The sequence below is a fragment of the Pestalotiopsis fici genome (genome assembly GCF_000516985.1).
Source record: "Pestalotiopsis fici W106-1 unplaced genomic scaffold PFICI_Scf_2, whole genome shotgun sequence".
In the NCBI taxonomy this organism is placed as follows: Eukaryota; Fungi; Ascomycota; class Sordariomycetes; order Amphisphaeriales; family Sporocadaceae; genus Pestalotiopsis; species Pestalotiopsis fici.
The window spans coordinates 591,228-603,850 of NW_006917092.1; the positions used below are offsets into that span (position 1 = coordinate 591,228).

General features: G+C 49.5%; 7 protein-coding genes across 7 annotated transcripts; 3 read left to right on the plus strand and 4 right to left on the minus strand.

Annotated features, from left to right (window-relative positions):
* Positions 1-512: 512 nt before the first annotated feature.
* PFICI_02343 (uncharacterized protein) lies at positions 513-2,116 on the plus strand (the record flags this gene model as incomplete). The annotated part of the gene is made up of 4 exons (XM_007830924.1): positions 513-653; positions 729-798; positions 846-1,931; positions 1,983-2,116. 4 exons carry the CDS (start codon positions 513-515, stop codon positions 2,114-2,116), a joined length of 1,431 nt encoding a protein of 476 aa, XP_007829115.1.
* Positions 2,117-2,238: 122 nt separating this feature from the next.
* Positions 2,239-3,120, minus strand: PFICI_02344 (uncharacterized protein; the record flags this gene model as incomplete). Its single annotated transcript, XM_007830925.1, has 1 exon — positions 2,239-3,120. The coding sequence occupies one exon, from the start codon at positions 3,118-3,120 to the stop codon at positions 2,239-2,241; it is 882 nt and encodes a 293-aa protein (XP_007829116.1).
* A 257-nt stretch (positions 3,121-3,377) lies between these two features.
* Positions 3,378-4,340, minus strand: PFICI_02345 (uncharacterized protein; the record flags this gene model as incomplete). Its single annotated transcript, XM_007830926.1, has 1 exon — positions 3,378-4,340. One exon carries the CDS (start codon positions 4,338-4,340, stop codon positions 3,378-3,380), a length of 963 nt encoding a protein of 320 aa, XP_007829117.1.
* A 578-nt stretch (positions 4,341-4,918) lies between these two features.
* Positions 4,919-5,434, plus strand: PFICI_02346 (uncharacterized protein; the record flags this gene model as incomplete). Its single annotated transcript, XM_007830927.1, has 1 exon — positions 4,919-5,434. The coding sequence occupies one exon, from the start codon at positions 4,919-4,921 to the stop codon at positions 5,432-5,434; it is 516 nt and encodes a 171-aa protein (XP_007829118.1).
* Positions 5,435-5,803: 369 nt separating this feature from the next.
* PFICI_02347 (uncharacterized protein) lies at positions 5,804-7,327 on the minus strand (the record flags this gene model as incomplete). Its single annotated transcript, XM_007830928.1, has 3 exons — positions 5,804-6,094; positions 6,148-6,876; positions 6,932-7,327. 3 exons carry the CDS (start codon positions 7,325-7,327, stop codon positions 5,804-5,806), a joined length of 1,416 nt encoding a protein of 471 aa, XP_007829119.1.
* A 769-nt stretch (positions 7,328-8,096) lies between these two features.
* On the plus strand, positions 8,097-9,070 carry PFICI_02348 (uncharacterized protein; the record flags this gene model as incomplete). The annotated part of the gene is made up of 4 exons (XM_007830929.1): positions 8,097-8,139; positions 8,190-8,336; positions 8,402-8,995; positions 9,054-9,070. The coding sequence occupies 4 exons, from the start codon at positions 8,097-8,099 to the stop codon at positions 9,068-9,070; spliced, it is 801 nt and encodes a 266-aa protein (XP_007829120.1).
* A 268-nt stretch (positions 9,071-9,338) lies between these two features.
* PFICI_02349 (uncharacterized protein) lies at positions 9,339-11,884 on the minus strand (the record flags this gene model as incomplete). The annotated part of the gene is made up of 6 exons (XM_007830930.1): positions 9,339-10,411; positions 10,472-11,175; positions 11,235-11,393; positions 11,457-11,522; positions 11,597-11,691; positions 11,777-11,884. The coding sequence occupies 6 exons, from the start codon at positions 11,882-11,884 to the stop codon at positions 9,339-9,341; spliced, it is 2,205 nt and encodes a 734-aa protein (XP_007829121.1).
* Positions 11,885-12,623: the final 739 nt, after the last annotated feature.

Genomic DNA, 12,623 nt, shown 5'->3' on the forward strand with positions numbered 1-12,623 from the left:
GCGTTTGCCACATTGCCTCTTCTTATATCATGCTCCCGTACTAGTGGCACCCCTAAATACTACACCGATAGGGAGGAATCCGCATTGATGATACTAGGTTAGTCTAGTCTAGTCTTGGTCTGTGTCTCGTTATGTTGGAAAGTTGGGATACTGCCGGATAATGTAGCCGGAGTTATGGCGTGATTCGCTGGGAATATTTGCACCAAGCTCCTTTTACAGCAGCAATGCATGGATTGGCGCGTGATGTTGATGGAAGTTCCCCAGGTTGGCAGCACAGTGCTGAGTGATTTGGTTCGAGTCTGGGAGCGCAGATTGGCGATGAGGAACAGTGCCAAAGCCTGGATTTAACACGGTCCAACAAAGTGCAACAGCTGCACCTAATAATGCAACGACTTAGGGAACTGAGAAAAACCGACAAGGGGCTATGATGGATCACAAACTAATTGCAAAGGACCCTGATCACAATTACCTACCAAGTCAACCAGGAGTGACGGATTCGGACTATTGCAAAAATGTTGACGGCTGCCGACGTCGCAAAACACGACTCCAAAGAATCATGCTGGGTGATTGTCGCTGGCTTTGTGTATGATGTGACCGAATTTCTCAACAACCACCCTGGTGGCGCGGCGTCTATACTGAGATATGCTGGTCGGGTAAGAAAGTGCCTTGCCCTGATTCTACCAAAATAGAATCTGTGTCGTCTAGGATTGTTGCATGTTAACTAGCAGATGAAGGATGCCACGGACGAATATAATCTGTTCCATGCACCAACTCTGATCTTGAAAGAGCTCTCAAAAGGTCAGTCTCTCATTTCGGTTGGGCAGAGTATCAGCTAACTCCTCCAGATAAACACCTAGGTCCCATTGACATACAGCAAGTCATTGGCGCACAGCATTCGGCGCATAGCGTAGAACATGATGTGATGCCCTTGAGTATTTGCCAATCTCTAGATGACATCCGGGCAGCGGCAGAGGTCAAACTGTCGGCGAGAGCTCGAACCTACTTTGCCAGCGGCGCAGAGAGCATGACTTCGGTCAGGAACAACAGACTGCACTGGGAAGCCATCAGCTTTTATCCCCGGATACTGCGAAACGTCAGCAGCCTGTCCATGACTTGTCGCGTCATGGGCTCTCCAAGCAGCCTTCCGATATTTATTGCTCCCGCCGCCGCCGCCAAACTCGGCCACCCTGAAGGAGAGCTTTGTCTGGCTCGTGGGGCCGCGCGCATGGCGATACCGCAATGTGTCTGCACATATTCATCCTTTACCAACGAGGAGATAGTGCAATGCTTCGAGAACGAACCACTCCGGCGTGGGGGTGCCTTGTTTTTCCAATTATATGTGCCCAAGATCAAAAAGGAAGCCGAACACCTCATCAAGCGAGCAAAATCGTTGAACTTCCAGGCCTTGGTCATCACGGTCGACTCTCCCGTAATTGGCAAGCGTGAAGATGACGATCGCCTCAGGACGAGCACCGAGCACCGAAATGAGATTGAATCGCAGCCACCTGGGAAGTATCTGCCTGGCGAAGAAGCTCCGACGTTGCGAGGAGTTCATTGTAGTACGTTGGAGTGGAGTGATATACCATGGATCAGGACACTATGGGGATCCAAACCTATTATCCTCAAGGGCATCCAGTCAGCAGAAGATGCTTATGAAGCCACAAAGCATGACCTGGATGGGATCTACCTCAGCAACCACGGAGGGCGTCAACTCGACTTTGCCCCGAGTTCTGTGCAAACCCTGCTCGAGATCAACGCTAAGTACCCTCAAGTGTTGAAAATGCTAGATATATACGTCGATGGAGGGGTTTCTAGGGGAAGTGATGTCGTCAAGGCGCTGTGTCTGGGTGCAAAGGCAGTGGGTATCGGGCGCGGATTCATGTATGCACTCAGTGCCTATGGGACAGATGGTGTCCTGCGCGCCATTGAATGTGAGCGATTTACCATTATCTCTTTGGATCATTTTGCTAATAATTTATTAGTCTTAAGTGACGAGATTCAAACCACCCTCAGACTTCTTGGCGTGACGGACATTGCGCAACTGAATCCCGCATATATCAACACACGGCGTTTGGCAAATGAGTTGGGTATCGGCCATGTCAAGGCTGTAATCTAGGATTTAAAGTTTTTGTGTCACAATATGAGCTACCTTTGTTTTGAACTTCATGAATCAGATAACCCAAGCATGCCTTATTTGCAGAACACGGTCCTATCAGAAGGGGATAGAGAGCAATGAGACTAGAGTGAGGGCCTCTTTGTTTTTGGGCTCTCTTGCGTAGCTTGTTCCAGATGAACGGCAAGTCCAGCGGATAATGTGCTGGCATCTGAAGATACAACAAGGAACTTCATGCCGTCCTGTGTTCGGCTTCTGATCATGTCTGGATCCATTGCAAGGGAACCGATGAACTTTCCATATTTCTGGCCCAGTGTACAAATCTTTTCCAATGCTTCCATGAATACTGGCTCACTGCCATCAAGGCCGGACAATCCAAGTGACAGTCTCAAGTCCATTGGACCTACGAATATCCCAGAAACACCCGTTGTGGAAATTATGTCCTCGGCATTTGCGACACCCTCTTTTGATTCAATCATTGGAAAGATTGCCACCTCACCATTCTTTGCTCTTTGGAAATACTCCCTCACGCCTCCTTGCGGTCCACGTGGTAGACCCCAAGAAGCCCTGGCCGGACCAAAGCTTCGACTACCATGAGGCGGATAGGCGGCACCATCTATAATCCGGTCCACCTCTTTCTTGTTGTTAACCATGGGCACAATAATGCCAGATGCGCCGCTGTCGAGTGCCCACTTGATCCACTCCACGCCATGGGAAGGCACACGGATGATGGGGAAACTCGCACCCCGAGACGAAGCGACGATGGCGTGTACCATCTGTGTCGTGATTTCGGGAGATAATGGCGAGTGCTCCATGTCGATCAAGACGAAATGGTATCCGATGGTTCCAATAATTTGCGCAATGACTGTGGATGGAATGGTGAGCGCAGTGCCCAATAATGGGCCTTTGTGCCTGTCCATTGCAGCGATGATACTTTCAGGTTGGGCGTGTTCTCCTCCAGACTGGCTCGCGCCAGGAACGGAGCGCTTGTCATTGTCTGAATACATGAATTATGTTCGAGAAGGAGCTGACTGAAGCAAAGAAAGAATCTAGTTACTTTAATGCTGAATAAAGATATTCATCTGCTTGATTGATGAAGTTGATTTTGGTTTCAATTTGAGTATGAATTATCTTTATACTAATGAAAGTGGGGTACATGACGGAGAGTTTGGGCACGCAATTGCTGGCAGAACGGAAAAAAACACCCATAGAACCCGACATCAAGAATGTATACAGCGAATGACTGGCTTCGAATGTGCCGCCACTATTTCGACAGACCAGCTTGCCAGGAACATCCAACCCCATTCTCCCCCCATCCAAAACTTCCATCATCTTTCACAGTCGTTCTTCGCATATCACGCTTATACTTGCCGCCGTAGCTTCCAGCGCCTGTCGCTCGATGGAGAACGGCTCTATTGTCCCACATGACGAGGTCACCGTTATTCTCATATCGAACCGTCAATTTGTACTGGGGCTTGGCAACCCAAGCCAGGAGCTCTTGTATGAGCGGACGACTATCTTCCATGGTCTCGTTGTCAAAGTGATGAGCGTATGTCGTAATATAGATATTTTTCCGCCCCGACTCTTCGTGAAGTGATACAAGCCGGTGACGAGACATTGGCGAGTCAAGTGGCTCGACGTTGGCAAAGACATCAGGGGCCGCCAGCTTGCGATTGTGAAACAGGGAATTGTTGGTTATCAAGCCTTCAAGCTGACGTTTCTTGTCATTCGGGAGATCCTCATATGCTTTGCGCGAGTCCAAGTACTCAGTCTCTCCTCCGGTGCCGGTCGGTGGCAGTTCAACGGCACGGAGAAGGGAGTATGCACAACGCTGGGGATTGTAAGCCATGTCTGCATGCCATAGACTGTTCCCCTTGGATGACGCCATGCGGATCGGATCCGCGTCTGTTATCACGTTGCCATTCTCGTCCAAATTGGAAACGTCAAATATCTCTGGCTGTTCGGGAAAGCGCATTGCCCGGCCCGCCTTGATGTGTGCCTTTACATCATCCAAATGTCCGAATTGTCGAGAAAATTCAATGTGCTGGTCATTATCGAGATTGGCGCACCGAAAAACTAGCACGCCATATTTGTGAACGGCAGCTCGAATTTCACTGATGACGGACTGACTAATGGGCATCTGCCATTTCATTCCCTTTACTTCGGCGCCAAACGCCTCGTGTAATGGAGTAAAGGATAGATCTGTGGCTGCAGTGGTGCCTGGCATTTTGAGCCGTAATATTGGAGGTATGACTCGTATAATCCAAGCAAGGCCAATGGTTGACAATACTAATGTTGATCACATTCACTTTGTCCAAAGGCCTTATCTTTATAATAAGACTATCTAATCTAATAATGTGAGGTGTTTCCAATACTGCATCCGGAGCAATAACAAGTGATCTGACCGTGTCGATGAAATGTCACTAGGGAATCTCTTAGAGGCCAAGGTACAGGGACGTAGTCTGGCGCCAATCCATTAGAACGACTAGGTTAGCAAGTTGAGGTGGCTAGGTGCTATGACTTTCCGGACAACCCGCCGGACTATGCTATAAAGTTTGCCTGCCGTTCAAGTAGCGCCTGGAGATCCCTTCGGCTATATCTTCCGATCTACCCAAGGGACTTCCCCGTGATTCACCACGTCATCCAGCTTACCGAGATACCCACTCCGAATACAACCTGTACTCGGCTTGTTGCATCTATGCCCGGCCACAGCTAGGTATATCATCACAACTGTACTTAGTAGTGGGAATTATTTTCGTGCCTTTCAACATTTTTTTTTTAAATTCCATCTCGTCAGACCAAACCATGGGCAAAAACACCGCATCCGCTTCAACTGTACTTCCCTTTTCGCGGGAACAAGTCTACGACTTTGTCTCCAACCCACACAATTGGCCCCTGACCTACAAAGGCAGCGGAGGCATTCAGAAGCACCTGCAACTACCACTGAAACTTGGCGACAAATGGACAGAAAAGGTTTCCCTAGCAAAGAACACCTATTACTCTGAATGGACATTGATCACTGCGATTCGCCCGAGCAAGTTCGTCTTTGAGCAAGTGAATGGTATCGGCGCGCTCAATGAAGAGCTCGAGGGCGGGGTCGAGGGGACGACCAAGATTGAGTATGTCTTTGACGAGGTCAACATGACTGTGGAGGACAAGACGGAAAAGGGAACCCTATTTACGCGAACGTTTAGCTCGGAGCTGCCGCGAGGCGTGGAAATGCCCGAGGATCTGCTGGTTGTGTGTATGAGGACAGTTGGTATTGAGGGATATCACGATGCGGTGGCGCGAGAGCTGGCAAAGACACATACCGCCACGTGATTCTTGCAAGGGGGTGGCCACTTGAATCCGCAACACATCGTAATGCGAGATACACTTCCTGAAAATAGAACAATACAATAAAAAGCTCTTCAGCTCCCTGTGGCTAGGCCGGTGGATGTGTCAGTGTTGGAACTTCTGGCTGAATCATGCGTAGTGATCATTTATGGTAAGTAGAACAGCTATATTACAAAGAGTGTGTTAAATACCTGTTATCACTATGAACTAAAATAAAATAAATAATTTTCCAAACCACTGCCTACTGGCCCTACCAAATAAGAAACCCGTCTGTCCCAGTCCAGCCTTCAGAAAAAGTGGAGGATAATCCATCAATGGCATTAGGTGTGTTGAGCGACGATGATAATCTCAACCTCAGCGCTTCACAATGCTGACTGCAATTAGAGGGTTACTCTGTAGTGCACCCAACAGCATCCGGAACACAATGCTGGAGCCCACTGTTGCTACAAGCATGAAAAGCACGAAGCTCCCAAGCCCTATAGTCTCAAGCGCTGCCCTTCCTTGCTTTGCAGGTGGATTACCAGTGGTCGACTCGGCTCCAGTCTGTTCTCCGAGTTGGGGGACGTATTTGAACTCGTACTTGTAACCACCCTTCAAACCATCCTTGCTCTCAACTATGTATTCCCAGAATAGATTTCGAAAAAACTGCGAGTGTTAGTAATCAGTGCACAAGAAGCAGAAAACCAGGGCCAATGTACCTCTATTTGCCACCTGTCCCAGGCTGGGATAGATCGTCCAATGTAGGTGGCAGCCATCAGCAACCAGGCCTGCCCACGAATCACTGCCATCCAGTAGAATCCAGGCTTGCCAATGCCCACATCGTCACAGAGCGCATCGCCATTGACATATCTAGTCCCAGCCTCAAAGAACTCTTTCGGGACGTAGATGGGCGCAACCCGGTCCAGAGCCTTGACCAGGTTCTGGGCGAGCGCGCGCGAGTTGGCCGTCGGCTTGAGGCAATCATACATGATGGACTCCATCGTCGCCAGAGCCCTCTGGGGACTGTCCAGGACGTAGGACGGGGCTCCAATGACGTGAGTGACCCATCGCCACAGGGCCAGGTAGTCGAGGGCCTCTTGTTCGCGAACGTAGATGCCCTGGCGCGGCATGGAGAGCCACACTAGGTTGGTGGAAAAGGCACAGACGGACTGCATCGAATCAAGCTCATTGATGGGCACGCCAAACTTGGCCACGTCAAAGTAGCCAGGGCGCTGCTTGTTGAGCTTGAGGATGCGGTTGCGGACCGAAGCGTGCAAAAGACGGACCCGGACAATGGAAGCAAACCCTTCACCACCGGGTTTGACGCCGTCGAGCGATCTCGTGACTTGAAGCATGAGCTGAAATGTCTCAAAGAGACGATTCTTTGCTACTTTGATGGAATGCCCGCCGGTGCGCACCAGCGTCTCTGCTGGACGAAAAGCACTGCCCTTTGAAGAGTCGTTAATCGTACGCACGGAAACATCTCTACCAGCACCGACATACCGTGGTGGCCAGGAGCCCCTGAAATGCAAACCCAGCAATCACCGCGGGCGCATAGCGATAGAAGACCTCTTGGCCGCGCTCAATCTGCTCCCAGTCAACCCAGTCTGGGATGGTGTTGACCTCATCCCAGAGCTCTTGCAGCCGCTCGTCTCTATGCCTGTTGTCCCTCAACAAGGCATATGTGTCACGGTCAGTCTGCGGGTCTTGTTCCTTGGTCTTTGCATACCAACCAGCCCTTGGCGGAGGTGGTGGAAAGAATGCATCCAAGGCGTCGAGGGCATCTGAGCCGACAGTGTCGTATCTCTGCAACAGAGGATGTAATTCTTCAGCAGTGAGATGATCCTCCGTCACCTTGAACTTGTACCCGTAGGAATCGCAAATTTGACCTGTCGCCATTGTGTCGCGGTGAGTTTGATATTCTTCAAATCGGGGTCATGCAAAAGTGTAGTAGATATCTGACGATTGATTATCTTGAGTCATCTGCCCCTTGCCATTTTATCTATGTATATATACACCATGTCTTACTTTGGTTCTGTCGACATCTCGTGTCATACAGTTTGATTCAATGGTCGATGGAGGCGATCGATGTGACGGACATGGCGAGCGCTACTACTGCGCCGCCCGTATGCCGGAGCCGACATGCCCAATGCAGCGAAGTATGTTTCGGTCATGTGGAGCCCGCTTCGTTGGAGGTTGGAGTGCATGAGCCCGCCAAGCTCGCGTGTAAATGATGACCGAGATTTTCATGACTGCATTCTCCGCTGCCACGCCACCAATAATTCCCGGGGCGGATGAAACTGTGCTTGGGACTACGCTCACGCCCCTCCCTGAGTCCCCTCTGCGCAACTTTTCTGTTTTCCGATAATTATACCCAGTCTCGGCACATGACAATCGCGCTGATATGGTGGTGACCATTGACCATAAGCTGGAATTAGTGGTATAGATGGAAAAGCTTGCCGGATGTATGTACCAAAGACATTTGACTTGCTATACATGGACTATGTATTTCAGATGCTATCAAAACAGAGATGGAGATGTAGGAAATGGGAATATTGGAATCTGGTTTGTAACAGCGTCTTTTAGACCAAGTGAGCTTTATCTTGTATGTGATTAGATACAACATTATAACGACGCCGTTGAAACCTGCCTCAGCCAAATCGTAGACATGCATTTTCCCGGAGTCGCACTGGTGACTGGAGCTGGATCAGGTACCGCAGGTCATGTGCAAGTGGCGAGCCAATGCTGATGTGCTTATTAGGAATCGGCCGTGCGACTGCGTTTCTCTATGCCAAGGAGGGATGTACACGCATTGCTGTGGCCGACATAAACAAGAGCAACGCCGATGAGACAAGGAAGGAGATTGAGACGAAATACTCCAATGTTGATGTTCTATCAATCCAAGTTGGTAGGCTTGCCACACTATACTGCCCGCAAAAAGAACACCGATGGTGACAACACGTGAAATTGTAGATATAACATCCGAGCAATCGGTAAACGACATGGTTTCTCTCGTTGTTCGCAAGTTCAACAGAATCGACTATGCTTGCAACGCCGCGGGCGTTCTCATCCCTGGGCCGACCGACGAGGTGTCAGTGTCGGCCTGGAAGAAACAAATCGACGTCAACCTCCACGGCACTTGGCTGTGTCATCGCGCCGAAATCATTCAGATGCTCAAGCAGGACGCTATCAAGGCCGACGATGGCTACTTCCCCAGTCGCGGGTCCATTGCCAATGTGGCATCCATGTGCGCGCTCATGGTCTACGATCACCTGCCGGCTTACTGTGCAAGTAAGCACGCCATATTGGGCTTTACTCGGGCCGACGGCATGAGATATGCCAAACAAGGTATCCGTGTCAATGCCATTTGTCCCGGGGTCACAGCGACGCCGATGGTGGGAGATGTGCCGGAAACCGCTTCGAGCGGCAGCCTAGACGCCCAAGCTATGATGAATGAGATGGCAACGGGCAGGTTTGGTCTTCCTGAAGAAGTTGCCGAGGCCATAGTCTGGGTGACGAGCGGGCGAGCCAGTTTGATCGTTGCCGGTCACTTGACGCCAAATGGTGGTGAGTGTAGCCACAGTACGGTTCTATTCCACAGTATCACATACTTACGAGAATGTAGGAATGATCGGAGCGTAGCCAAAGGCTCTAGGGTGGGAGTCACTTGACCTCGGCTCTTAGTCTCAATGGTTGCTGGCTCCCAAAAGACAGGACCAAATTTGTACTTCGTGTGTTCAAGGTTCAAGTCGTAGTACAGTACTATGACAGTCATTTCTTTTTACAAGTCTACAAATATTTCCCGTGATACACATTGCAGCATGATTATGAATTGGGTCAAATCACAAGTGCTGGCCACCTATTTGCAGCTGTAGCATGCGACGTGAACATGATGACTTATAGTGCATTGTCAACGAAGTAACCCCAAGTCTGTATCGCCAAGCCAATTAGTATTATTCCGGTCTTGGTCACCAGATGTGCCATCCAACAGCATATCGGTATGTCCCAGGATAACATCATCAGTCAAAAGAGCCTCCATCGAACCCCATGATCCGGGCTGGGGTAGGCATGAGCCCTGTTCCGGATGTGTTGATGAACTACCTGCGAAGCCTATCAGAGAGTCGGCTTGCCCAAATAGACCCGCTAACTCTACATTTCGTGTGATTCGTGCCAAGGTGCTTCTCATCTTCTCCGCGACGGGGTAGTGTTTCTGCGCCGACTCCATGGATTTAGACAAGACTCTCAACAACTGCATATCGTCCGAGGCCAAGGTGTTGGGATATCCGCTTGGGGGATGAAGGATATGTGACACAATGGTGCTAGCCGCGATGTACATGTTATCCAGCATGATGGTGATGAAATTCTCAATGCCAAATATTTCGCGATATGCCAAAACCAGGCGGCAGATACTGACGGCATTATCGTGCATGATGCTGCGGGATTTCTCCATGCGGAGGCAGTCGCTAGAAATCGGGGGCTGTTGTTTCTTTATTATTCTGATGAGAGCCCTGTGCAGTACGATGCGAATGCCGTGAAACTGAATGTTGAGGCCGTATGCTGACTGATCCAGTTCCGAGATGCGGCAATGTTGCGAAGAGATGTCGCGGGGAATCAAGTCGTAGGCATTCATGATCTTGTTATCGACCTGTAAAAGTTCCTCTACCCGATTACGGTTCAGAGAGGCACCCGAAGCATTCAAGCACTCAGTGACCTCGGAGATGCGAGTGCAAAGATTGACCCAGCATGTGAGGTTCTTATTGTCGCAAGTGGCAATTATGGACGGCTGGCTGCTGACATCCATGGTACCAGTCGGTATGCAACCTGGCCGGCCCAAGTATAAAGCCCACGTTTTGTCATAGACGAATGCACTCATGAACAAGAGAGATCGCATTTTCAAGTCTGTTTGGGACAGGATTCCCTGGTTGACTAGGGCAGTGCAGTCTTGATGGGCCCCTAGGTCGTACAGGAGCCGACAAGCGATTCCTTTTCTGAGTATTAATATGAGAATCACAATGACAAAGAACTATGCTTGGTATCTCTCACCGCAATAAATCCACCCAGCACGGTCCTGGGCATTTGTTGCCTCAAAGTCGCTCAGGAGGAGAAATCCAGCAATCGAGGCTAGATTCGGATTTTCGAGCTCAAACACCACCTCATGCTTTGCCCTATCTGCATAGGCACGCCCTAGCTTCCTAACCCCTGGTGATGTGCTGATCCTGGTGGCACATGCCAGGAGGCAACTTTCCAGAAAGTCCGAATAGTATTGTGACCGGACACCAAGCTTTCGATGCGAAGTGAACAGATCTTCATCGACAACCTGAACAGACCATGAATAATACTCCCAGCATGACCGTAACAGGACACGGCGTAATTGTGGCGAATCCATATCCACGACAAATTCTGGATCAAAAGTGGTGGTTGGCAAAGACGATGCTTTGCTCGCCGATGGCGATTGAATGTGCAGTTGGGTCGTAGGGCCATAGTAGTGGATTTGGCCAGAACTAGAATTTGCATCGAGGCTAGAAACTTCATCATCCATCTCTGGTGTCAGGTAGACGGAAAACCCAGCAGTGTCCTGTAAACATGCGACGTCGTGATCCAGTGCATGCTGCGGCATATTGGCACCGAGAGCCATGCCGGTGGAGCTGCCACTGCTCTGATCGCATGGAGCCACATTTATTACTTCTTTTGCGCACCCTTCCATGTTTTCGGCATGGCCGCTCTGTAAAGACATAGGCGTCTGGGCCCTACGCAGCTGTCAATCAACAATCTCACAATATACCGGAGATGGGAAGGATTCCCATACCTTGGTACATCTTCGTTACTATTACCTTCTCCTACCATCCCTTGATTTGTATTGGAAGTCTCGTCACAGTCGGACTGATCAGATAAGTCGGACAAGTCTTCGGAAGGCATGCGGTTGGACCGACGTGTTATTTGCTCTTGAGAACCTTTTTGGTAGTCACTAGAATTGAAACAGGTAAGCATCAGGTAAAGCCATGCACAGGCGTCGATGTATCAGCCATACCTAATGAGAGCCTCGACAGAGTGAATGCGCCTTTGCAATGATGCAATGTGCTGCCTAGAACCGTACCTATATTGGTCTACTGTTAGTCGGCTATTATATTATTGATCTGGATGGACAGACGTCTGGTAGACACGACTTACTTTCGACGATCATCGTTCTTGATGAGCACGCATTCAATATCAGATGTGCGGCATGCAGTGCATCGCGTGCCCGACTTTGCATTCTGTGCATCACACTGAGTTGAGTCAAGGTTAATAACTAAACCAGCCAATGTTTGAAGCAGCTCAACAAACCTTGGTCTTCTTTTGGCGGCAACTCACACAAGCTACCGATGCTCTGGGACCGCTGCGGCCGACATTTGATCGTCGCCGTGTTGTTGCGGACGAGGCGGCTGACTCCCCAGTATTTACCACCACTTCATCGGACATGTGTTTCGAGGGCCAACAGCTTTCGTTTTGCTCGTATACTCAAATGTGGAATTGTACGATGAGGAGGATACAAGAAAGACAAAGAAGAATATATGCAAATTGCAGTGCACAGGGCAAAGCAGTTCAATCAAACGACTGCCGCAGAACCTAACAAATATAGAAATGCTTCATGTGCATCTTCACAACAAGACTAAGTATACGCTACTACTGCACTACGGTTACATGGCCACTAATGCGGAGGTAAAGGCGATGGCAAGGGGATGAAGGCGGGGTGCATTGATTTATTGGGGTAACCCTGTATACTCGGGGAGTAGTTTCTTTAGAAGGGTGTATATATAACTGCTCAAAGTTGAGCTTTTCTTCCTTGCAAGTATTCTGCATTGATTGGAAATTGGACCCCGATGGTAATGATATTGCCCTTAGGGTATCCCCGAGGTTGCGAGAGAAGAAGGGCAAAATACTGAAGTCATGTTCAATTCCTGCAAGTTCTCAGGCTCGGCGCGTTACTTGTCTGTCTATTGTTAGATAATAATGATGGATGCAATAGTAAAGTGCCTTGTTCACCGCTGCATATTGAAGATCCAGGGGCAAGACAAGGCAAGCATCGGCATGCGGGTTGTGTCAAAAATGTGACAATAGTAATTATCGCCGGCTGCATTTTCCGGGTTTTGATCTGCAGTGGGACAAATACGTACTCCAACTTGTAGGTGAAAGATCAGTGCAGCTAGCTGGTATTGAG